Below are 27,376 nucleotides of genomic sequence, written 5' to 3' on the forward strand. Positions count from 1 at the left end.
ATAACTTAGGTTTGAAATCAGTTTTTCTCAGAATTCATCATCTATTTCACCTTTGAAGCTCTGTAAAAAATCGAACTTTCGTCCTCAGGGTTTAATATTTTGAGAAGGCTCTATTTAACCTGTTAAGAAATAGGGAAAAATGTCAAATTATGAAAAATCAAAAATAAAATTTTGAGATTTTGTCCGGCTAGGCGACACTGTGCACACATACGACCAGTAAGAAATAACCAAAACGAAAGAAATGAATTACATTATATGATTGTGGGTGGGAGTAAATTTAACGAAAGTTTAATATTCATCTTCATAAAGTTGTTTTTTTTATTTATTTTATCTTATTCTCTACAGGACGAAGGGAGGTGGCTCACGAAAATAAGCATCGGGATTGGGATCGAGATAAATCCATAGCCGAGCAATGCATAGTAGGGTAGATACAATTGACTGGTAGCTAATTGGCTCACGAAACAGACATCGGTACTGAGATTAATTCCCCCGCCGGGGAATTTGTAGTCGGTAAATACGGTAGCTGGTAGCCAAACGGCTCAAGAAAGCGGGATTCGGTGTCGGGAGAAATTCTTCTATCGTGGAACTCTCAGTCAGGGTAGGGTGAATTCACTGCCGGGGACTATTCGAGTATGTCGTGATTAGACTGAGAGCTGAGTGATTCACGGGAAAAGGAAAAGGCGCAGCCATTTCATGGAGAAATTGCGGCTCCGAAATACCCGCGGAAAACTCGTGAGAAAAAGAAAGATTTGCGAACAATCGGTTAGTTTTACCCCAAAACCCCCCTTAACCGTTTCATTATTGAAAATTGGTAGGTTACAATACAAAATGTTTAATATCTCCACGGTTCGTGAATGGATTTTAACAATCTATCGGTTCAGCCATTGCGGAGATCATTACATGACTTTAATGTACTGTACATACATACAGGCACACACCCTTACAAAAATTTTCCCAATTTGTTGAGACAAGTCGAGTGGTAATGAGACTCGGTCTTCCGGGCCTCGCAAAATTTTGAGTGAATCTTATAATTTTGTTGTAAGAAATGTAAAAAACCCGCTTTGGAAAGGGGCTGGTGTTTAAATGATGTTTAGGCCATTAACTATCTAACGTATATTGCGTAAATTGCAAAATAATCTATTTCCTTGCGATGCAGTTGAAATGTTTCATAATCAAGCTGATGTTTCCTCATTACAAGACTACCTGCTTAATTGTCAGCTTAGCCGGTAATTCGATCCATCCGAAATACCACATTGAAATAAGGATCAAAACCCACTTGGTCTGTAGTTCCCGGAAGAACTTTCTGAACACAATACCAATAAAGTAACTGAAATGACGTATCAATCATAAACCTTAGCACCTACCGATGGAGTATGTCACTTTCGCTTGTTCGATTAGGGGACACAAGTATGGAACGGCCGTACCGACGTAGTCTGATATCGCTAAACAGTATTCGTCTTGTGGTATGCTAATATCTTCCACCATTTGTATTGTCCCATGCTAGGAAAGGAAATTCAAACAATTAGCGATATTTTCCACACTGTTCCTACCAGTTCCAGTGGCCCTTACGTCATCCATGTACCATTCCTCCAATTCCCCAGGAAGCACCCCAGGGCAGGGTTTGTGATGCACGAATCCAAAGTTTGTTTCATCCAGCAGATTGGCAACACGCATACCACTTACGGAACTAATGTTCGCCCACACCTTAAATGGTAATCCACTGACGGCCTCATTACAGATTGTTCTTTCGCCATCACTGGAAAACCACTCGCCCACCGGACAGCACAGACGTACGCAATTTGTAAGTTGACAAATGCATCCTCGATAATAACGGGGAACTTCCACAATTTCATCGTAGCTCACGTAGTCGTAGTTTATTAGAGCGTAATGTTCCGGTCCGTATTTGAGACCACCGTAGAGAATATTCTGCTGGCCGTCTCGTACTCCACCACTAATGTTCACTGAGTCACGAAATTCACAGCGAAGTTGGCCATCGCTATAAACAGCATCGACTGCTATGATTAAAGCGAGGAGACTAACTGATAAGAACGAACCATTCGTCATCGCACTAAGTAAGTACCACACCATGCGACCGCTCCACTCAAAAAACACTTCGCGTCTACTGAGCCAGTTGCGTATTTGAGCAAAACTTTTGTTTCTGTCCACCCCATAGAAAATGGTATCCAAATTTTGATCCAAAAATATCGCCCAACACCCGCCGGCTATCAATAGGGGTAATCGTACACAAACACGCGCCAGCTCTTGGAACTCCTCCGTTTGGGTAAACCTAATTGCTTTAGCACCTGCGGCCAATCATCTTCATGGCATCGGAATAGCTGCTACCCGCTGCTACGCGCCGATCGGATATGGATATTTATTTATTAACACTTTTTGTGTTCGAAACGCAAGCTCCGACGGTTTATGTTTACACGACCGTCATCGAGGAACGCGATTCACGAACCGCAACCGACCTCCCCTCCAGGCGTGGATTGTAATCGTTCGATTGCGCGGACTAGCCGATGTGCATTTCCCCGAATAATAACCGGGCGATGCAAGAATAGGAGTGCTAACCCTTCACGTTAGCTCAAGCATCCCCAAACGAAAATTGACTTTAACGGTGCGTGGCTGTATTTGGACTGGACGATACAATGTACTGCTAGTACGGGGAAGTGTGTCGTCGCGTTGAATGTGAGCTACTCGCAAAGATAAGCCTTATTCTGGGTAGGGCTCGTATCGTATGGTGTGTTGATACTAGCCCACCACCGTTAAGCAGAAGCATGTGCGAGAGAGTTTTGCTAGTATCATGATATGTTGTGGAAATATGTTTTGAACGCGGCGCGCTGGGATGGGGTTTTAGAAAGCCAAATTTCTGTCAATCTGGGTATTATCTTGGACTTAAAAATCACACTTTATCATACGGGAAATGATATAAAATAATTTCATACAAATCTGACAAAGTAACTAATTTAGCGTTTTAAACAGACTTTGCAGCCGATTACTAGCGTTCAGGGCAATTATGGTTTGCTTTTGCTATTTGTACCTTTCAATAGAAATCACTATTCGGGAAAATGAACTCTAAAATTGTTGGACGACAGTATTAGTTTTTTGGAGGTGAAACTCTTGGATGCTAATATTTCGCGATTTTACTTACCAAATCCTCTGTATAAAAAGACGAAAAAAGCTATTATCTCCGTTCGAAATAGAATAAAAATCTGGTAAAACTTATTTTCTGCAGAAAAAATCACTTTTCGTCTCACCCAGAATAGAAGCTAAAAAATCACAGCTCCATGCCTTATTACTTATCCATCCAACAAACAGTACAATATATTTAGAGATGGCCAGGTTCGGATTTTTGAACCCGAAACTGGGACCCGACCCGAACCCGACGGTTCTTTCGAAATTGGAATTTTCGGGGTCGGGATTTTGAACAAATCAAACTCAAAAATAATACAATTTCTTCTCTTCAAATTCGCAAGCTGCCCGAATTATTGAATTTTTTGAACGAGCATTCATAAGTAAGCATTCAACAATAAGTGTTTCACATCTAAATTCTCTTTATTTATTTTTTATGATAAACCAAGTCAAAATAAATTTTTCGAAAGATATTGGTTCACTATGGAATATGACTTTCGTCATGCTTTGAAGACGATACTTACGCCGCGTAGCGTAGTTGGTAAACCGATTGCCTAGTACGCAGCTCATCTGGGTTCGAGTCCCAACCCCACACATAGGGTTAGAGATTTTTTTAAGAGATTTTCCTAACCTGAAGAGGCGAATGACCTTTAGGTTAAAAACTCTATAATCAAAATAAAAAAATCGCAGGTATTCGAACAGTTTTCAAAGGTGTCGCGAGTGCTCCACATAGCAGTAGGTATCTTATGATACATATTGAATTAAAATTGTTCATAAAGATTTAACTGTGTATATTGTTACACTGAAAAAAACTAAGCACATTCATGTGGGAATCTATTAAATTATTTCAATCCACAAACACATGAAATGCACACGGTTGCCATTTGAATACCCATTCAAGGGTGGACAATATGGATTTCAAATGGAATTCATGCGAACATTGTGTGAAAAACATAGTGGCGTAGCCAGGGGGAAGGGGGGGGGGGGTGGTTTGGGAGTTGAACCCCCTCTCCCCCAAACCAAAACTAATTGAATTGAAAAAAAAAATATTGGGGGTGTAAACTGGTCAAATCTTTTATTTTTAAGATTTAAATAATAATTTTGGAAGTACTACGATGGGATGCATAAGAAAAACGGAATGCGGAGACGGCGTATGAACAACGAATTGCAACAGTAGCTTGGAGAACCACCCATTGTTCGCTCAGCGAAGTTTAGGCGGCTGCATTTTTTCAGAATGGTGAACAACTCAATAAAATTGTTCTAGAAACTAATCGTTCTCAACACGTTGCATTCAAAATCACTAAGCATGCGTTGATCTCCCATCAGTAAGCTCCAGGTCTAATGAGCGATTTGTAGAAGATTAACTTCATCCGGTGTCGTACATTCGTCGATCGAAGGGTTTTTCGAAGCCCAAAGTAACAATGTTCACCTGCTAGAATACGTTTCTAAATTTCTCTGTTGGTGTCATTTATTTTTTATTCAAATCGTTTATTTGATAAGGCACGTTGCGTTAGCTTAAAGGTGCCAATTTTGTTTTGTTTTACATTTTAAATTGCTTAAAACTAGGGGATTACACATTAATTTTTTTAAAATGAAACTAATGCGATTTTATAGCTATCTTATATATCTACACAAGGGGATAATATTGTTTTCGTAAGATTAGGGGGGTCATTTAGTTTTTGTGGCAACATGGTTTGACATTTTTATCAGTGAGATTATTGGAGCAAATAATGTTTAATTAAGGGGGACAATTTTTTACGACTAACTTAAAACTAGGCATAACTAGAGGGCATGATTGAATTTTGTAAAGATTCGTAATTATAGTTATTTTTGTGGGTAGTAGAGTTGGGCAATTTCAACGAGATTATATAATATAATAGTTAAAACTAGAAGAGACAAGAAGAGCTAAATGCTTCGTGATGATATTGGGGGGGGTAGGGGTGTTACTTCTGGGTATAAGAGTCAGGGGAGGGAGGGTAGACAAAGATGGCAGGGAGAGAAAATTATTTCAGTTTCAGGCATCGTGAGATCAACGGATGGATTACAAACTCGGGTGGCCTTCATCAGGGGAATCATGTACTGGGACGCCGGGTGGTCCTCCTCAAGATGGCAGGGGTTTTCCCAGACGATTTCGTAGTATGGCTCAGATGTGGATCGGCTACATTTCGAGTTAAGCGTGTTATGTTCGTTCCGTAGGTCCCGTGTTTGTTGGCTCATTCGATACAGATGGTTTGATACAGGTGGAAGAGCGTTCTGAGAATGATAAGGAGATAACAAGGGGCAGTTAGACTTGTATATTGATGGTTTTCACAAAGGTGTATATAAGGGACATATAGAGAACATCGCGGCTTGCCAGCACATCTCGAACCGGGACGTTGGTTGGTCTTCCTCGGGCCCGCAGGGTATCCATTAGCCGAGACCTAGCGGAACTGTACTCGGTGCACGCCCAGACAATGTGCTCGATGTCGTGATAGCCGTCGCCACAAGCGCAGATACCACTATCCACGAGCCCAATACGCCGGAGATGTGCATCCAGCGTGTAATGGTTTGCCATGAGTCGGGACATCACACGAATGAAGTCACGACCCACATCCATCCCCTTGAACCAAGGTTTCGTCGATACCTTAGGGATTATCGAATGTAGCCACCTTCCCAGCTCTCCACTGCTCCACGAAGTTTGCCAACTTTCGAGGGTTCTCTGATGAGTAATACTGAAAAATTCGCTGAAGCAAATTGGTCTTTCGTAAACGTCTCCTTCTAAGGCACCCACCTTAGCTAAGGAGTCTGCCTTCTCATTGCCCGGAATGGAGCAATGAGAAGGGACCCATACCAAGGTAATCTGGAAAGAGTTGTCAGATAAAGCACTCAGTAGCTCCCGTATTTTCCCCAAAAAATACGAGGAGTGCTTGCCTTGTTTCATCGAGCGAATAGCGTCAATGGAACTGAGGCTATCCGAAACGATGAAGTAATGGTCTGCGGGTAATGTTTCAATGACTCCAAGGGTATACTGAATGGCAGCTAGTTCTGCGGCGTAAACTGAAGCAGGGTCACTGAGTTTGTAGGAGGCGGTGAACTTTTGATTGAAAATACCGAAGCCAGTGGATCCTTCGAGGTTTGATCCGTCAGTATAAAACATCTTAGAACAGTCGACTTCTCGGAATTTATTATAAAAAATGTTTGGAACCACTTGTGGGCGTATGTGGTCCGGAATTCCACTAATCTCGTCTTTCATGGATGTGTCGAAGAAAACAGTAGATTCAGAAGTATTTATGAAATGCACACGGTTGGGATTGTAAGAAGAAGGGTTAATATTCTGCGCCATGTAGTCAAAGTACAGGGACATGAAACGGGTCTGAGAATTGAGCTCAACAAGCCTTTCGAAATTTTCAATCACGACCGGGTTCAAGATATCGCATCGAATGAGCAATCGATATGAGAGTTCCCAAAATCGATTTTTCAACGGGAGAACGCCCGACAGCACTTCGAGACTCATCGTATGGGTCGACTGCATGCACCCTAAGGCGATACGCAAACAACGATACTGAATTCTTTCGAGTTTGATGAAATGTATGTTCGCGGCGGAGCGAAAGCAGAAGCATCCGTATTCCATTACCGACAGTATCGTTGTTTGATACAACCTAATTAGGTCTCCTGGGTGGGCACCCCACCATGTTCCGGTTATTGTACGAAGAAAGTTGATCCTTTGTTGGCATTTCTGTTTCAGATACCGAATATGGCATCCCCAAGTACCTTTCGAGTCGAACCAGACCCCTAGATATTTTACTGTGAAGACCTGAGCGATAGTTTGACCCATTAATAGAAGCTGTAGTTGTGCTGGTTCACGCTTCCTTGAAAATACAACTAGCTCAGTTTTCTCCGTGGAGAATTCGATACCCAGCTTAATAGCCCAAGCAGACAAATTGTCCAGGGTATTCTGTAATGGTCCTTGTAGATCGACAGCTTTGGGTCCCGTAACAGACACCACGCCATCGTCTGCAAGTTGCCTTAACGTGCAGGAATTGTCAAGACATTCATCAATGTCGTTGACAAAGAAATTGTATAAAAGGGGGCTTAGACATGAGCCCTGGGGAAGGCCCATGTAGCTAAATCGTGATGTCGATAAGTCACCATGCGAAAAATGCATGTGCTTTTCCGACAACAAGTTTAGTAAAAAGTTGTTTAAAGTCGCTGAAAGACCATGCTGGTGCAGCTTCTCTGAAAGAATGTTGATCGAAACTGAATCAAAAGCCCCCTTAATATCTAGGAACACTGATGCCATCTGCTCTTTGCTAGCATAGGCCATTTGAATTTCAGTTGAGAGCAACGCAAGACAATCGTTCGTCCCTTTGCCTTTGCGAAAGCCAAATTGTGTATCTGACAGTAAGCCATTTGCTTCGACCCAATTGTCGAGGCGGGATAGGATCATTTTCTCGAACAACTTCCGGATACAGGATAGCATTGCGATCGGACGGTACGAATTGTGGTCGGAGGCTGGTTTTCCTGGTTTTTGGATGGCGATGACCTTCACTTGTCTCCAATCGAGTGGGACAATGTTAGCCTCGAGAAACTTATTAAATAAGTTCAACAAGCGTCTTTTGGCAGAGTCAGGCAGATTCTTCAACAAGTTGAATTTGATTCTGTCTGGCCCCGGAGCTTTATTGTTACACGACAAGAGAGCAAGTGAGAACTCCACCATCGAAAAAGGTGTTTCGTTCGCGCTATCGTGAGGAGACGCGGCGCGGTAAATCTTCTGTGCCGGGGCGGAATCCGGACAAACCTTCTTGGCGAAATCGAATATCCAACGGTTTGAATATTCCACGCTCTCATTAGTACTGTTTCGATTTCGCATACGTCGGGCTGTTCCCCAAAGAGTGCTCATCGATGTTTCTCTCGTTAATCCGTCGACGAACCGGCGCCAATAATCGCGTTTTTTGGCTTTCATCAAACTCTTCATTCGCTTGTCTAACGTCGCGTACTGTCGAAAACTGGCGGGTAACCCGTCGTTCCGGAAGGTCTTAAACGCGGCGGCCTTCTCTGCGTACACGTCTGAGCACTCTTTATCCCACCAGGGATTGGGAGAACGTTTTTGTATGTTCGCGCCGGGTACTGGCCTAGTCTGAGCTTGATTCGCGCTGTCGAGAATCAAGCCAGCCAAAAAGCTGTACTCTTCCTCCGGAGGAAGTTCTTGGGTAGATTCGATGTTGTCGGATATCGCGGCAGCATAGCTCTTCCAATCGATATTTCGTGTGAGGTCATACGAAATATTGATTGATTTCAATGGCCTTGAACCGTTATTGATTGAGACTACAATCGGCAGATGGTCGCTGCCGTGGGGATCAGGAATTACCTTCCACGTGCAATTTAACCGCAGCGATGTTGAGCAAAGGGACAAGTCTAAGGCGCTCGGGCGCGCTGGAGGAGCAGGAATCCGTGTCATTTCACCCGTGTTTAAAATTGTCAAATTGAAGTTATCGCAAAGATCCTGAATTAAGGAAGACCGATTATCATCATAGAGGCAACCCCATGCTGTACCGTGAGAGTTAAAGTCTCCTAAAACTAGTCGCGGTGCTGGCAGGGATTCTAAGATGTCTTGTAGCCGTCGGTGCCCAACCGCGGTGTTGGGGGGAATATATATGGAAGCTATGCAAAGGCTTTTGCCTTTGGTTGTTACTTGACAAGCGACAACTTCAATACCTGTTATCGAGGGAAGGTTAATTCTGTAGAAGGAATAGCACTTTTTGATCCCCAAAAGCACTCCTCCATAGGGGGTGTCTCGATCCAGGCGAATAATATTAAAGTCGTGGAAGTTGAGTTCTATGTCGGAAGTTAACCAAGTTTCACATAATGCAAATGCATCGCAACTCAAATTATTTATTAAAATTTTGAAGGAATCGATTTTCGGGATGATACTTCTGCAATTCCACTGTAGAACAGTGATCAAATCCGTGACCTCGTTCGATGAGTTAGCCATCGAAGGATACAATCGCTGCAAGGAGGGGCCATTTAGCAGTCAACTGCTTCAAAAATGTTCTCACTGTAGGGAGAAATGCTAACATAAGACTTTTAATAGGATCAGTAATATTGAAAGTTTTTATTATCCAGTCCACTATGTCCGAGAGTTTTATAATTCCAGTGCTGTGATTACTCTCGAACTGAAACAAAGGAACACTTGGGATTTTTGATGTTCCTGGAAGTGCTGGGAACTCCTTCTCTGAGCTTAATCCTCCGAGACCAGGAGCTAATTGCTTCGGTTTGGTTGCAACACTTCCAATAGATGTGACTTTCGGAGCCCCCTCAAGGGACACCTTCTGGCCTTTACAAGGAACTTTACGAGAGGAAGTGTTCCTCCTCTTCCTATAAATTCTAGGCACCCTAGTAGATGTTCCCTCTTGTGGGTTACCAGCCTCGCCCTCGTCAGGAGGCAAGTGAGTATAGATGTTTGCTGAGGATGGTGGCGTAGCATTCTTTAACATTTCTGCGAAAGAATGTTTGGATCGTCCCGCAAGGGAACGTTTCAGTTTATCCCCGCGTAGTTTGTACGCGGGACATGCCGAGATATCATGCAGACTCTCCGCACAGTAAGGACACTTTTCGGCTTGCCTACTGCACGAATCATCTAGATGATTCTCCCCGCATTTTCCACAGCGGGCCTTATTGCTACAATGGGTGGCTGTGTGACCCAGTTGTTTACACTTTGTGCAATTCATGACCCGCGGCACAAACAGACGCACAGGCAGACGAACCTTGTGCAAGAGGACGAAATTTGGCAAAGCGGTACCAGCGAAGGTCACCCGATAAGAGTTTGATTGGGGGTACGTTTTTGAAACATCCCCCGCAACTACTACTGAGTGCAAACGTTTGCACTCAAGTATTTTAACTGGCTGAAGTAAGCGGTCTCTGAATCGGCCAACCCCGTACTTCAGCAGATCCTCGCACGTCAAACTCTCATCGGTTACGACGCCTTCGGATTGTACTCTTACAGCCGGAATATACACGTTATAATCCCGCGTAAAGTGCTCACAGCAAGCAATATCGTTTGCCTGCTTTGAGTTGGCTAGCAACACCCTTATCTTGTCCGAGCGGACCTTTGAAATTTCGGTCACAGCCGAGAACCGTTCCGTCAGGTCTCTAGAAATCTGAAGAAGATTCAGTGATTTAGTCTTGGGCCGAAAGAAGACCACAAATGGACCAGTTGAGAGTTCTGGATAGCATTTGGGCCGGGGGGGAGCCTTAGAAGTTGAACCCGATTCAACTTCCATTTGACCATCCGGAGAGGGAACCATAGAAAACGTCAACGCACGGGGTCAGCGCCCGCGCAGACGGAAGAAAGCAATAAATGTGTTACAAAAGACAAAAACCACTTAGCTTTAAACTGGTGTCCAACGACGAACCGATCCAGCTTATACAGCTGGCTATTGTTTAATCCTCACACGCGAACAAAAGACTGAGGACCGAACCGAACTGGCAAAATAACCTTGAATGCGGATTAAAACTATTCTTTATCGCCTCACACAGCACTACGGACTAGAAAAAAACAACCTCTGTCTCGATGGAGAGCTCGAAAACGAATCTGTTGGTGTCATTATTGGCGTTTACTGGATGAGCTCAAATACACGAGCTCACCCAGTAAACGAAATGGCGACTAAGCGGGTTAAACATGCCGACGAGCGGTAGGAAACATTGTTCTAGGCAACCCGCTGTACCTCTATAACAATCCGCCCTAATTGTGTGGGTATCAACCAACTCGATATCATCGCCATCGCTTCAACCGTCAGTCGGATGTACGTTCCCACCATCGTCTCAAGATTGTGTGCCACAATATTGACGTTGCCGGCGAAGTTAAAAAGCTGAGCAGACTTCCGGAAAACCGTATCAATCCTAGCTCCCTTTCCGAGTTCAAAAGGACTCGAAAGTATTTCTAATACTCATTACATATCACTCGATCTATTTTCGCTGGTCCGGAAATCCGTATTTGGGAATTATATGCTAGTTTTCTCAACGAACTCGCTTGCTAACGGTGGTTGGCGGCGACAAGGAATTTGGGAGAACACCTTCAGCAATATGATTGCTCGATAACTATTTGCAGTAATCCCGCTTAACATCCTTTTTAAAGATGGGACATACTACTTCCTCCATCCAATCTTCCGGTAAAATCTGTTTCTCCCAGATCTTTAAAACCACCCAGTGGAGTGCTCTACCCAACGCCTCTCTTCCGTGTTTCAACAGCTCACATGGCAGTTGATCATTGCCAGCTGCTTTATCAGTCCTCAACCCGCTCATCACCTCATGAATCTTCGGTATATCTTGCATTGGGAGTCTGTCATCGGCTGCGCATGTCCCCAGATTGATTCTTGAGATACTCTCATCGTCTACTTCTCTTTCCATGTTCGTCATAATACACTTATCGATCAGCTCACACTCGTTCGTGAGAAGGTCTCCATTAGTATCTCTTTATATGTCAGCCTGTGGCACATAGCCTTGACTTGAGCGATTTACCTACTCGTAGAATTTTCATAACTCTGTACAGATGCTCCATCGCCTCGGTATCCCGATCTTCCTGTAGGCGATTTCGAATCTATATTCACACTGTGGGTGGTGCGCACATTTGTGATGCTGGAGAAAAATTTTCCGATCATTAGAACGTGGTCGATTTGGTTCTCAGTTTGTTAATCAGGTGATCTCAGAGGTGAGGCTCATGTCGCTGATGAGGAGCTTCACATTCTGCCGCGGGCTCAAAATGCGCGTAAAATGCATCGATGCTGCAGTTGTATAAATGGCCTTCGATCTACACACATTTTTTCTCTGATCGTCTGGTACTTCATTACACGTTGGCGCATCTTGCCCAGCACTAAAAAGCTGATTCCCAACTTGTTTGTTGTGCCTTGGCTCCAATAGAATGTAATCGCGCGATGCCCGCTTTTCCACACATTCTGTCCTGCCATGCAAAGTTCCTACAATGATACGTCCTTGAAGTTGCGAGTTTTCAGCTCATTGTGTAGGATTCGTTCGAACCCAGGGAAGCAAAAAGACTTACAGCTCGATATGCCAAGTTAACAATCGTAGTCCTGTTTTTGTTACGTGGGCTTTGATCGATTATTCCGATCCGCCTTATCCTCCTGATTCTCCGTAACGTGGTGTTTTCCGGGCAACTTATTGGGTTTGACACAACCTCCTGTCTCCTTGGACAGCCGCGCGGGGTTTCTTTGCCACCTCACGTATTCAGTTCTGTGTACGGTAGGATTATAACGCACATGCAAAATGCACCTTCTCATTTAGCTTTTACTGCACAAGACGGTAGTCGATGCCGGGCTACAGATTAAATGTCATCAATAGACGCACAGGAAATCATGAGATAGGAGCTTGTTAACACTGTGAAGTATTCACCATTTGATGACCAACCTTCGAAGTTGATGGTTTCGAAGTTTTGTGATGTTGACCGTAAGATATATTCCATTTTAGAACTCTATGAAGATATGAAAGGTATTCTTTTTGCCTTTCTCATATAAAGAAAGTCTATGCAATCACTGTAAAAATCGACTTTTTAACCGAGGCCCGGAGAGCCGAGTGTCATACACCATTCGATTCATTTCGTCGAGATCGGCAAATGTCTCTGTGTGTGTATGTATGTGCGTGTGTGTATGTGTGTGTGTGTGTCATTTAAACTCACACAATTTTCTCAGAGATGGCTGAACCGATTTTCGCAAACTTAGTTTCATCTGAAAGGTATAACGCTCCCATAAGCTTCTATTGAATTTTTAGTTGATCCGACTTCCGGTTCGGGAGTTACGGGTTGAAGAGTGCGGTCACACAGCAAATTCCCATATAAACTGGTACCACCATGATGTTCAGATGATGTAAAACATATTAAAATTGATGTAACATTACTCTAGTTTGCGGGTCTGGATCACTAATGATGAATCAAAGCAGCTTTGACCACATTGGCCACCTATGACAGTTCATGGCGCCCCTGGGGAACCCGCCAAGTTCCTAAGCTAATATCGCACCCATTCCCAAACGAATTCTCTACCGATTTTTACAAACTTGATTTCAAATGAAAGATACAGTAATACCATTGACTGCTGCTGAATTTCATTCGGTTCTGACTCTTGCTTCCGGAGTTACAGGGATGTTAGTAAGGATACACTGGAATTTCCCATATAAATCGGTACAATCGTAATACCTCAGAGGCTAAAAACTATTGAAATGGTCACCAAATTACTTCTAATCGCAGATCTAGATCACTGATTGCCAATCAAACATTCTTTGAATATATTGTCCACTATCGACGATTCCGGAAGTCCGGAATTCCGGGCATATTCCACAATTAAAGTCACATCGGTTCATCGGTGATGACTGAACCGATTTTCTCAAACCAAGTCTCAAATGGAAGGCAAAATATGCAGTTGAGTATTGCGTTCTAACCGAGGCCCGGAGGGCCGAGTCTCATATAACATTCGATTCAGTTCGCCGAGATCGCAAAATATCTGTGTGTATGTGTGTATGTATGTATGCATGTATGTATGTATATATGTATGTATGTATGTATGTATGTATGTATGTATGTATGTATGTGTGTGTATGTGCGGATTTGTTAACAAAATGTACACATCGGTTTCTCGGAGATGGCTGAACCGATTTTTACAAACTAAGATTCAAATGAAAGGTATAATATTCCCATAGGTTGCTATTGTATTTCATTTTCAACCGACATCTTGTTCCGGATTACGAGTTGAAGAGTATGGTTACAAAATAAAATTTGTTGATTTGTCCACATCGGTTTCTCGGAATTTTCTGAACCGATTTTGACAAACTTGATTTTAAATGAAAGGTCCATCAGCTGCTGTTGAATTTTGTGTGGATCCGAGTTCTAATTCCCGAATTACAGCGTGACACGTACGATTACGCAGCAAATTCCGATTCTAACGAATTCTGTGATGAATGTAAAAAGGTGAAATTTTTTCCAAAATGTAAACATAACTGTTGAATTTATAGATCTAGGTCACCAACAGTCATTCAAAGTCTCTTTGGCCACACTGGCCACCATCGATGGATCCTGAAGTATCCAAATTCAGAATAGTGGTTATATTGGCTTCTAGAAAAATGCTAGGTCGATTTGATCAACTTAGTCTCAAATGAAAGGTGTTGCGTCCTCGGAAACTGATATTAAATTCCATCTCTATCCGACTTCCGGCTCCGGAGTTACGGGTTGTGGAGTGCGATCATATAGAAAACTCCGATTCAAACCGATACCGCGATGAATGTAAAAAGGTGCTCTTATATATACTTACCAAGTGTAATAAGAATGAAAGACATTTCCATAATGTTATATTGTACGAACCAGCTATTAAATCATAGTTTGGAGATATGAGAAAGGCACAATAGCACCTCTAAGTGGATTAAAACAGGTTTTTCAATTTAATATTAATGTAGCTGTTTTTTCTTTTACAAAATTTTAGAACTCGAATAGTGATTTTTTTCTTGTATATTTGTCATGTCATGTATAATAATAAAATGTAATATATTCATTTGAAAGCTTTTAATGAATATAAACAACGCAAACATTCACGTGTTCATGATTGAGAAAGGCACAATTGCACCGCTAGGTGGATTAAAACAGGTTTTTTAAACGAGCTTTCATGAGGGAGCATGCAACAATAAGTTGTTCACATCTAAAATCTCTTTATTTATTTTTTAAAATAAACCAAGCCAAAGAATATTTGTCGAAAAATATTGGTTCACTATGAAATATTAATTTTGAGCCGATACTTACACCGCGGTCGGAGTAAACGCGTGGAGCTTGGCTAAAGCGTACAGCAATCAAAGAGAGAATAAATCTACGGGAAGTAGAGACAATACAAAACTGTCTATTTATTCGCTCCGGTTCGACAATCACAAGCATGGAGCGGGCATAGCGTAGTTGGTAAATCGATTGCCTAGTACTGGGTTCGCGTCCCAATCCCGCACATAGGGTTAGAGATTTTTCTTAAGAGCTTTTTCTAACCTGAAGATGCGACTGACCTGTAGGTTAAAACCTCTATAATCAAAAGAAAAAGAAATCACAGGCTTTCGAACAGTTTTTAAAGGTGTCGTGAGTGCTCCAAATAGCAGTAGGTATTTTTTGATACATTTAGAATTCAAATGCCCAACTTTTTCTCGTGCATGTAGGGTTTCAAAACTATTTTTCTTTGAAAACGGTGGGGTCAAGAAACACGAAAAGCTTTTTTTAATAAAGATAGGTCGTCGCTGTTGTGCTATCTTATGACAAACGCCATTTTGGGGTAAACCCAAGATATGCCACATTACTTGTTTGAAAAATCTCTACTAAGTGGCGTTTTCAGAATTCAGAAATTCTACTTGGTTACTTAGATATTGCTAGAAACATGATAAGAAATTGTGAGTTTTTTGCTTCAAATCACTATATCTAGGGATTGGCTCAAGTTATATTGAAGCCTTAGACGGTTTTATGTGTGAAAATGTCTGAGGAACACAATGGCATAAACATTTTCGAAAGAAAATTATACGAGTTGTGAGAAAAACACAGTTTTAGTTTTGAACTGGAAATAAAAGATATTTGGCAACACTGTAATCAAGAATAACAATTTTTTCTAGATTCCCTGACTCATTTCCTTTAAAATGCATTTCACCGAATGTTTATAGACCATATGAACCCAAAGATATGAATAAAAGTTAAAAAGTGATGATTTTTTTCTATGAAAAATTTTCCATGCACGATTATGACACGTCATACAAATTTTGTCATCAATACACGCCTATGACACGTGTGAGTGCGACTTTTGTTTACATTTATAATAAAAACTCACAACATAGTCAACCGATCTTCGTAATATTTGAGAGATTAATGCAGAATAGATAGAAGCATCAATTGTCTTCTTTGGATTGTTGATACCATTTATAAGTTTCAAGATATTCAATCTCAAACTTTAAAAATCGTTTCTCTCGAAATGTGCTGAATGGCGCTTGTCATAAGATAGCACAACAGCGACGAGGTGCTTTCCTCGCAGTGCTAGAATCTGCTCATTTTTACCTTCCAACGCTCAATACAATTCTCATAGAATATTTACAATAGTCTAATTGCGTGGAAAATGTAGCCAAAGACAGTCTAAATTGATAAGTGTTATCAATTTTCAATAATATTGCAACATAACGAAGATATATGAAAAATTCATTTTCTGTCGTCAACGTACCCTGTTCCTGGCAGCACTGCTTCATCGGAATCCAATCAGACTAATTGCAATAACTTCAGTTCTAGAGCTGGTCCTTGAAACTATTAATACTCAAAAGAAAGGCAATAGTTACATTTATTAGACTTACTTGTTTTTGTGGGCAAATTTTGCCTTAATCAAAAGTTATAGCTGTTTACAAACGTTGTTGTACACAAACAGCATTGGCATGAATGGGTTAAGATTTAACTGTGTATATTGTTAACAGAAACATGAATAAAAATGATAATTAAATTTAAATGCAGCACGATTTATATATTCTTAGCATTATTGCGATCCACAAGATTCCTAACGCTATTGATGTAACATCAAGAACGCGTCAGAGAATCTTGATTGACACTCTTCGACACTAGTTCGATCATTCCAACCAGTAACGCGGGTGACATCGTGTATACTGTCGAATACGAATTACCAATCTCCATAGCTCCATTTAATACATGTAATAAATTATAGTAAACTACTCTTTCAGGAATGTTTTTCGATAAAAAAAATCAAAAAATTTGGTTCAGGTTGTTTGAAACTGTCACCATTAAGTTGTTTGTATCCCCACGAGTTAGCCGTCGATTTATCCTACTTTCCGATTAAGAGATCAACGATTTACAAGTTTCTCAGTACATTAGAAATTCGACGTTCAATAATAGTAAATATAAATTCCACTCGCCAGTAATTCATTTTTATTTATTTATTTTATTTGTTTTAGTTATTTTATTTATTTTATTTATTTTATTTATTTTATTTATTTTATTTATTTTATTTATTTTATTTATTTTATTTATTTTATTTATTTTATTTATTTTATTTATTTTATTTATTTTATTTATTTTATTTATTTTATTTGTTTTATTTATTTTATTTATTTTATTTATTTTATTTATTTTATTTATTTTATTTTTTGGGGGGGGGGCAGCGAAAAGCCCGCTGGAGTTGTGTTTCATTCATTTAAACTTTTCCTGCAGCAGGCATAAAACCTCCTCATCTTTTGCATCAACAGATTACAAATATCCAAATGATACATATGAATGCCTAATTCTACAATAAATAGTAACATTAAACAATTGCTAAATTATAACTAACACTAATGTTAAAGCTAACTGGACACATAATTAATGAACAATCGCTTGGTAACGCTACGGGACAAGTTAAAGTCAAAAACATCAGAACAACGATTGAATAGATGACACATACAGGCGAATGGCTCATTATGACCGTAGTTGGTTCTGGCGAAAGGAATGCGGAAGAAAGTATTATATCGAAGAGTACGACGACGGATATCGAGATTTAACATCTTCAGATCTGCACGTATCGATTGTTCTGATCTAATCGATACGTGCCTGCAGTAGATCTGCGATTAACGTTGCTTTGGAAACATTTAGAATTATTTTTTTTATATTTATACTCATGGGATTATATTTGACACATCTACATCTTAAAACAAGGAGTTCAGACCGATAGACAAATAATATTAATGCAATTTTATTGAGACCATGGGATGCAGTTAGAAATATTTTTAATTGTGTAACGCGTTTAGGGAGGGAGGGGGTACGAGAAGTTGTGACATGTTGTGACACATGGGGGAGGGAGAATAAGTTAGATCGTTACGTAACATATTTTTACTGAACAAAAAATTTTTTTCGAGGAATTTGTTTCGTAATAGGGGAGGGGGGGATAGAGAAATTTGTGACAATTTGTTACATGGGGGGAGGCGAAGTCAATTTTGGGAAATCGCGTTACGTAATTTATGAATGGTCCCCAAGAGAAACAATAACAATTTTAGGTAATCAGTAGACTTTTTATAAGCAAAAGATTGTTGATTCCAACATCAATAGCAGAGAAAGCGGACAAAAATAACAGGGATAAAAAGAAATTAAAATTGTAGCTTTGTAGCAAACGGAAGATCACTATCAGGACATCATGAACCGGATCGCCGACTGGCCTCCTTGGATCCGCTGAGAACTCTTGGGATCACATTTGCAGGTAGCTGTTTGGCAAGTCAACCAAAACAGAAGATATAAATAAATTTGGAGGATAGCCAGCACATCTCAGACTAGAACCAGGTCGAAGGGATTGGTTTACCGGTGATCTGGCGCTACATATATAGAAAAAGTTGTGTAAATTTACGTCTCCTGACCATGACATATACGAGCATCAAAAATTATATTTCGTTTGATTTTAATTTTGCATGTCGTTGAATTTTGTGAGTCACGTAATTTTACTCCACATACGTTTGCTTAAAATATGAAGGAGTGTAATTTTATGGCACTGCGCATGAAAAGTACATCTCTCATGTAAAATTAAACAGAACAAGGTTATATTTCGTCATTGCGTCAATCACGGTTTGTTAGATTGTGGCAAGTTTGGAATTACCTCAACGGTAAAATTCAGATTTTTTTGGTGTGTAGAATACTAGGCGCACGACCTGACAACATGTTTAATGTCGTGATATCTGTCATCGCAAGCGCAGATAACACTCTCCACCACTCCGGAGATGCGCATTCAACGTATAATGATTGTTACGCGAAGGACCTTCATCCTTCCTTTTCAACCAAGGTTGGTTGATGCCATTGCGATTCCTAAACTTCCATTATCCCACAAAATTTGCCAATTTTCGAGCGTCCTCTGACAAGAAATACTAAAAAATTCGTTGGAGCTGTGCGATCTTTCACAAATATTCCCTTCTAATGCCTAAGTGTCTGCCTTCTCATTACCATTCTAATCTAAGTGCCACGTTTCTCATTACCCGGAATAGAACAATGTGAAAGAATTCAAACTAATATTTGTATCAGGCAACTAGGAACAATTTTAACATGAATATTCTAGGAACGCCCATTTTTCCTCCTGGAAAATCAGGAGTGCTTTCCTTGATCCATCGATCGAAGCGCCTACTTGGAACTGTAACGATGTGGACATGGTCGTATAAAACCATAAGTTTTGTGGGGAGAATGCTTAGCGCGAGTATCTTTGCTGTTAGATAAATTTGTGTATTTGACGAACAAATATTACGTTTATCTACATTATTATATTTTGATCGCGAAACGTCTATCATTTGAATGTGAATCTACGTGGAATGCTGTTGTCGCCGATAAAGGATTCTTAGTTTCATGAATTCGGATCAAAGGCCGAATCGAGTACACAGCGTAGGGCCCAGCTGCCAGACGAAATATTGTTTCTCTCGTTAATGCGCTGACGAACCGGTGCCAATAGCCACATTTTTCAGTTTTTATCAAGTTTTTTATTTGCGTTTCTAAAGTCGCGAGTGTTCGAAAAAAATGGGCGACGTCCAAAAAGTCCTCATAGGACCTTTTCGCATACAATTCTGTGCATTCTCTGACAATAACGGAGTGAGAAACCGTCCACGGTTGTTAGCGCCGGATATTCGTTTTGTCTGACCTTTGATCGCAGTGTAGAGAAACCAGCCAGTCAAAACGTTGGACACTTACATCAGAAGAATTTCTTATTTGGATTCGATTGTTCCGGATATAGTGGACACGTTTCTCTTTCGATCAATGAGCACAATAATGAGGTAGAGTACAACGATAAATCTAACGTGCTTGGCCGGTTATCAGAATGAATAAGATAGATCGGTTATCAGAATGAAGACAACCCCATGACATAGCGTGGGAGTTGAAGTCTTCTAGAACCAGCTGAGGTGCGATGTATATGAAAACTATATCAATAAATCTTTACCTATGATTCGGATTTAAAAAGCGACACGTTCCACACTGCATTTTCCACACTGTGCCTTATTTCGACAATTGGCCCGTTGTTTGCAACGACAGCAGTCCATGCCCCGCAGTACCAAAATGCGAACAAATAGACGAACCCCGTTCAAAAGAACAAATTTTGAAAGAACAAATCCGGCGAATGGCTCGAGATGAGGCTGATGGAAAAAACATTTTACTCCACGATTTTTGCTGAACGCAATTGCATGCATACCAGAATTTTTACTGACTGAAGCACAGGAATCTGGAAGGAGCTCTCCCTATTTCGCAATTAGGGCCTTCTCGGAAACTACACCATCAATCTCTACTTCCTGGGCGGGTACGTAGACAAAATACTTTTTCGTACACGGTCGAGTGTTGTTTAATTGGATCACGCGATATATCGATGATGTTAAATGGTTTGTCTTTGGTCCGGAAGTAGACCATCCAGGGGCCGGTTGTATTAGATATAATTAGCATCGAAAATGAGACTTATCGGCATTATTTTTGTCATCGGAGAAATATTCAAAACGACTATCATGCGGGCTCCGGTACCCACGAAAGAAAGATTTTATAGCAGGGAACGGAAAATTAATGCAACCGAACTTAAAAGAATGGAGTAATTGGTACTGAGCTGTGGAACATTTGTAGTATCTGTACAAACACATTTTCGCTGAACCCTCAGACATACAGCCCTGTAACAGAGGGTGTTTCCAAATAGCCACCAGATATTATCAGGGAATTTTAATTTTCACTTACAAACGCCATGGCTGAACTTTCGTCAGTACGGATAGAAATCACGCCGGCCGCCGGCTCTGATCGACAAAGTCCTCAGCGACTCGAAAAATAAATCCTAGGAGCTAAGATGCCTTGGAAATAGTGTAATTTATGTGTTCCTTAAAATTCAGTTTGGAGTCCAACAGAACTCTCAGATTATTGACGGGCAATTCCCGATTAAGTATAGTCTGTGAAATATTACAGTCGAACACTATGGTTGAATGATTTCGGGTGAAGGAGAGCATTTAACAGGATTCAACTCCACCCTGTTGATCTTCCACCAATTTGTGAAAATATCCAAATGAGACTGCAAGAATTCGGCATCGATGGGTGTTTGATAATATGGAATAGTTTGTAGTCGTTAGCAAACGATAGTTTCATGCATTTAATCGAAAGATTTAAGTCATTCATTGAGAGTAAGTGGGCCTAGATGACTGTCCTGTGGAACTCCAGAGCTTGCAGCAAATGGGGAGGTCGTTTTGTCGCCAGTTTTTACAGTCATTTCACGTCCGAACAGGTACGAGTGGAGCCAATTTATAATAGAGCCGCCAAATCCAAGTCTGTCTAGCTTGGAAATTGTTATCTGGTGATTGATTTTGTCGAAAGCTGCGGAGAAGTCAGTGTATAGGCATCTACTTGAAGTCTTGCTTGCAATGAATTGATGACGAATTATGTGTAAGATACTAAGTAAGCAAAAGTTTATCGCTTAGCCATAAAACAGTGTTGGGTTTCAGATATATAATCGGAGCAGTTGTGGGTAATGAAATTCAGAACAATATTTTCAAACAGTTTTGATACTGCGCATAGGGAAGCTATCCCACGATAGTTTGCGATGTCTCATTTATCACCTTTTTTGAAGACTGGAAAAATGTACGATTGCTTCCAAAAAACTGGAAAAATGCAAAGAAATAACAACATTCAGAGTGGAACAAGTAAACTATTTGCGAAGTTCTTCAGCACAGCAGCTGGGATTCCATCAGGTCCGGTACTCATCGAAAACTTCAGCTTAGAACAAGCTGAGTTAACTGTTGTAGTCCTAATAATTCGATGGCAACCGATGGGGGAGCGTAGCGGGACTTTATTGGTAGCATCAGAGATTTGTTGGCCAGTTAAAGTTTCATCAGAAAAAACACTGCTGAAGTGCTTACGAAATAAGTTGCAAATATCGAGAGAATTTGACGATTGGATGCCGTCAAGTGACATATGTGCGGGTAGTCCAGTTTCCTTTCCCTGTTCACGTCATTTAGCGTACTTAAAGCGATTTAAATTGGAGTTCGACCATGGTGGATAAATGAGCTTATGACGTCTTCTTCGGGATGAATTGATCGATTGCATACGAAGAAATGTGCGTCCATAGTAACACAGCAGAATTGCAATCGATGTTAGACAATAGAGAGCTCCAGTCTAAAGTTGAAAAGAATTGGTTCATTGCGACAAAGTCATGCGAGTGTAGTCATCGAGGAGACTCGAAGTAACTGCCGTCTTTAAGGAGCATGCAGCATCCGGATATAAAGAACAGCGGGTCCATTTGATACCGGGAAGATTGAAATCTCCTATTACAATGATCTTATCATTCAACATCAGTTGGTCGGTTATCAATGGGAGAAAGTTCAAATGCTTGTCGATTAGGCTAGCATCTAAAACACGGTCGAGCGGAAAATAAATCACACAAGCAAAAAGAGTATAATTTGCGGGTGAGAGAGAGATCCATAATTGTTCTGCGCCAGCGGAATTTGTAAGAGGCACTGCATGTGATTTAAAATCAGCCCTACAGGCAATGAGGGTACCACCCTCACGTTTCTTGCGACTATTTTGTTCATTTGCACTGTGCACTGTATAAGAGGGACCAAAACAAATTTACCGGGGCAGATTTAATTGGACACGTATGGTGTTACTTCAGGTTCGAGTTATTCTATCATTCTTAAATGAGCATAGTATCCATCTCAGGTGCCTAAAATTAAAAATCTTCAGAATCTTTGGTTGATATTTCGAATTAACAAGACGGATCGGGTTTCCGAAATTTTAAATTTTCTGGTTTGGGTCGGGTTAGGGTTTTAAAATTTTGATATTCTCGGGTTCTGGTCGGATTCGGGTCGGGTGCGGGTTTTACGAAATTTTCATTCAAGAGTTCGGGGTTTTTCAATTTTGAAATGTTCGGGCTCGAGTCGGTTTCGGGCTCTCTAATATTCACCTTTCGCTGTGTAGTGAAAATAAGGGACGCGTGGTGTTAGTTTAAATTTATAATCAACTGAAATTGGTACTAGTTATTGATGAGATGAACTCGTAGTACAAAATCCAACTTTATCAACTACAACCAAGACAAACATCCTGACTTTAACAACCAAAGTTAAAATTCGGACAATTGTCCAGCCAACAACGACATGTAACCAACCAATGAATATTGAATCATCAGCGACTGACCACAGTGGGAAAAAATTGAGCCAAATCGCCAAATTTCGAAAAGGCTGGATGACGTTTACCAGAAAAGGTGTCTTTATGTAAAAAGTCTGAAAATTGATTACTAGTGCTTAGAACGACCGCACGTTGCTCTATCATGCCCGTTTTGCCCTAATTTCCCTTTTGTTTGAGCTTATGTTCAAATCTAAATATATAACTCGGAAGAAAGTTGAAAACGGCTGACCAAAATTAGTATTTCTTATGTAAAATCGATTGAAGATAATTAAATTAATCTCGCGAAACATTTACACCCATTTTATTCCAATTCTTCCCAGAACTAAAGTTTGAAGTTAACCTTGGTTTTATATTTCGGTAAAAGACTATATGCGACTGATCAAAAGCGATAACTGTTATGTATAAAAGTCCAAATTATCGTTTGAATATAGTTAGACTGACCGCCCGAAACGTGTGTACCCGTTTTACCCCAATTCTTCCCATAACGCAAGTATAATGGTAGACCTGCCTCTACACTTTAGAACAAGACTGAATGCAGTAGACCAAAAGTAGTATACCTTATGCAAAAAGCTGGGGAATAGATCAAAGATAGTTAGAATGACCGCACGAAACGTTTATATCCGTTTTACTCCAATTCTTCAAATAATACAAGTGTGAGATATACCTTATTCCGAATTTCAGAAAAAACTGAAAGCGGCTGATCAAAAGAATTGTATGGTTCTCAGTGCTTAAAATGATCGGGGTTGAGGGGTTTGTAGGGTTCAAAAAAATTTCTTTTCAGTAGCAAGTACTTTTTCGTACCAAAGCTGAAATTTCTTAGAGCAGTAAAGTAAACACAACAGTAGGGTTCGTCGCGGTGCGGATGTGGGCGGTAAATGGATTGTCCGCACCGCAACCGCAAAAAAAATATCAAAACCGCACCGCTTACCGCAACCGCACTTTATTTACCGCACCGCACCGCGCGGTAATGCGGTAAATGCGGTATTTTTTTATATTTTTAAAAATTGTGTTGAAAAATTGTACATTTGTGTAACCATATATAATAAAATGTTAGTTTTATTCACACGAAATTTAACTTTAAGAGACTCCTCAGAATGTAATGTTTAAGAAAAAAAATCAACTTTTGCATTTTCTATTAATAAAACTCCGTACATTTAAAAAGCAAACATTATACATTCAAATACGTTGTACTGCAGTAATAGGAAAACTTTTATTTTAGCAACTCTTCAGTTAATTGAAAAAATGTAATAAAAATGTAACAAGAAATGAAGTATTTTTTTCTTTAAATTGTCACATTTTCAATGTGTTTGACATATGACAATAAAATGGATGATTTTCGCATTTACGTAGTAAAAACCACCTTTCATTCTTAAAGGAATTTCAACAAAAAAAATTTTAAAGTCGAAATACCAGTACTTCTATATAGTAGCGCATATATTCCAATACAGTGAAATAAAAACAATGTATTTCATCAATAAGAACGACGCCATATTTCACGAAAAAGAATTGCTCTATACATTACATCTAATCAGGAGTTGGGTCTCAACCGGTACAGAATTATTGAACATTAGAAAAACTGCAAAAAATGTATGATTTGTAACACACAGCAGAAATGTTATTAAAAATAGGGGGTTTTATGGACGAAATATCCCAAAACTCTAACTTCTGCATTTTCAAGAAACATATGTATTATCATTCAGAAACTAAGATTGCTCCCTTTAAAAATATATGAAGTGTAATTTTCTAAAGGCTAGTTCTAGAAAGTTCTAGCATTTAATGTATTTTCCTATAATAGTTTCCCAAAGAGCCAATGGCAAAAACTTCAATTAAAGTGGACGGGAGTCAAACGATGTGGTATTTGGCAAAAATAGTTTCAAAAAGGCTACAAAATAGTCTTAACCCTCCAGCACACGCGCCTTTGTATTTTGTTAAACACCTTCCGAAACTCAAGTGAAATCTTCTTTCAGCAATAGCGGTTGCTCATTCGGGGAACAATTCGCGCGAGTGCTGGAGGGTTAACTGAAAAATATTAAGATTTAATTTGGTAGAAAACTATCGTAAATTTGAATGGAAGTACGCGAAAAAAGTTATGTAGCATACTTTTTGAGAAAGAGTCCAATAAAATTGACTGCATTGCATTGATCACATTGAATTTACACAACAATCAAAGAAGATAGAAATACGATGTTGATGAACGAATGATAGAATAATCAGCCCAATTTGGACCTCTTCTAATTTTGGACGCTTTTCATATATTTGTATTCTCTACTGCCAATTACTCCAAATTCGTTTGGTTTGATGAAGATAATTATATTCTTTGGGTTGTGTCGCAGCATAATTAGTTCATATCTAATTTCTTTAAATTAATCAAAATTCACAGTTGAAAAATTGATATCGGAAACGATTCATAATTCAACGATTTCCAACAGAAATCGGGAGAAGTGATGCACTTTTAAATTGGATTTAAGAGTAAAAATTTATTGTTTTTAAATGATCTAATAATTTTGTCTCTATTTGGATCTTGCATTTTATGTATTTGAAATGGTTAGTTTGTGAAGTCTTACTTAGAAGTATAAAATAACTAGTGTCCAAAATATGTCGTAAAAATAATAGCGTCAAAATATTTCGTACACAGCTAGATTTTCTTTCGTAATAGCAGTCTGTTTATCAATTTAGAATAACCAAAATTATCACTTTATCAATTTTTTTTTGCGGTGCGGTTGCGGTAAAACCGCGCGGTAAAAGCTCTTTCCCTCACCGCATTTGCGGGAAAAACTGTCTTACCGCACCGCAGATTTTGTGGTGCGGGTGCGGTAAATACCGCGCGGTTGCGGTAATTACCGCAACCGCGACGAACCCTACACAACAGTCACTAATAATTACCAACAGTTGACGAAATTGATAACTCCTTTTCTTTTTCACCGTTATTCTGGGGGCAGTAGTACAGCTCAGCCAACTCTCCGTTTTCTCCTGCAAGCAAGCAATATTCATGTTGTAGAATCCTGGCATCTCCCAAAGAACTCACATAGCCTGTCTGGAAATCCAAATATAGGTAGTGATAGGAAGATGTTTTTTTTTTCAATTCTAGCAATGCAACGTACAAAATTCATATCCCACTCCTCCGGATGAGCATTGGACAAATCTTCACATGCTTCACTTCGCAGAGCCTTGAAAATAGCATGTTTGGTCATCAGATCAACCTTCTCCGTACGTCCATCGTCGGATACCATGTTGACTATAATCTGGAAGGCTGGGATTTGACACGATGGATAATGATCCTCGTAGATAATTAATTCAGTAGGGCAGCACACCCAGACACAACTCTTCACCTGGCAGACACACCCCCGAATGTGGTCTGGAACATATATTTGCGCGCCACTCGCGTCGTAACTATAATTAACCTTAGCATAATGTAATACATCATAGCGAACACTGTCATGCATTATGGAGCCATCCCGTTCCAATGCACCATCCGTTATGTTTACTGAGTCCAAAAAATCACAAGGCAGTTTTAAATTTCCGGCTGCCACAAACAAACAACATGCGGCCAAAAACAATCCTGTTGAGCAGATCAAATCTTTAATTACCATTTTCGACCGATTTAACTCGACACTATATCATATGTCACTTCATTGGGAGTTAAAAACTAACTAACTGTGGAGTACGTGCCGATTTTAATGCTTATGGTTAGGGGAAAATAATCGCAGATCTTCTCCGCACATGTTGTACTTCTATTCCGTGACACAAAAAGCGCGCCTGGTTCTTGTTCCCTGTACGAGCGCGTAACTCTGAGGAATAGGTCAGAACACTGGCAAACGCGGTGACGCACAGTTTCGTGAGTCACTTGAGAGAACTGCTGACGCGAATATCCCGAGCAAGTATCGTGTAGGTATAGCAAACGATACGCTATTATCACGGAACGCGCCAGAGCTAAATAAAACTTATGTCAACTACCGTCATTCGAACACTGAAAATGCAGAGCTTGTTTCTACTTATCACGAAACACTGGACACAGCTCGAAATTCGCGTGGTGTAGATGGTGGACTCAGAGTTCGGCGGTACCGGGTTCGAATCCTGAACATACAACTGTGAATCATAGTTTCTCCTGCAATGCAT

The 27,376-nt window shown here is 40.2% G+C and overlaps 1 protein-coding gene across 2 annotated transcripts in view; it reads right to left on the reverse strand.

Annotated features, from left to right (window-relative positions):
- The window catches only part of LOC131691378 (G-protein coupled receptor Mth2-like), a 42,886-nt gene extending 15,771 nt beyond the window's left edge, over positions 1–27,115 (reverse strand). Inside the window, exons 1-2 of one of the 2 annotated variants that reach the window (XM_058977713.1) lie at positions 26,362–27,115; positions 26,144–26,294 (exon numbers count right to left, since the gene is read on the reverse strand). In XM_058977713.1, the coding sequence (XP_058833696.1) occupies positions 26,144–26,294; positions 26,362–26,850 (640 nt within the window). In that variant the 5' untranslated portion in view covers positions 26,851–27,115. Of the gene's footprint in view, positions 1–1,364; positions 1,501–1,569; positions 2,621–26,143; positions 26,295–26,361 lie in introns of those variants that run through there. The other variant, XM_058977712.1, reaches the window with a different exon arrangement.
- Positions 27,116–27,376: the final 261 nt, after the last annotated feature.

Source organism: Topomyia yanbarensis, chromosome 3 (genome assembly GCF_030247195.1).
Source record: "Topomyia yanbarensis strain Yona2022 chromosome 3, ASM3024719v1, whole genome shotgun sequence".
Classification (NCBI taxonomy): Eukaryota; Metazoa; Arthropoda; class Insecta; order Diptera; family Culicidae; genus Topomyia; species Topomyia yanbarensis.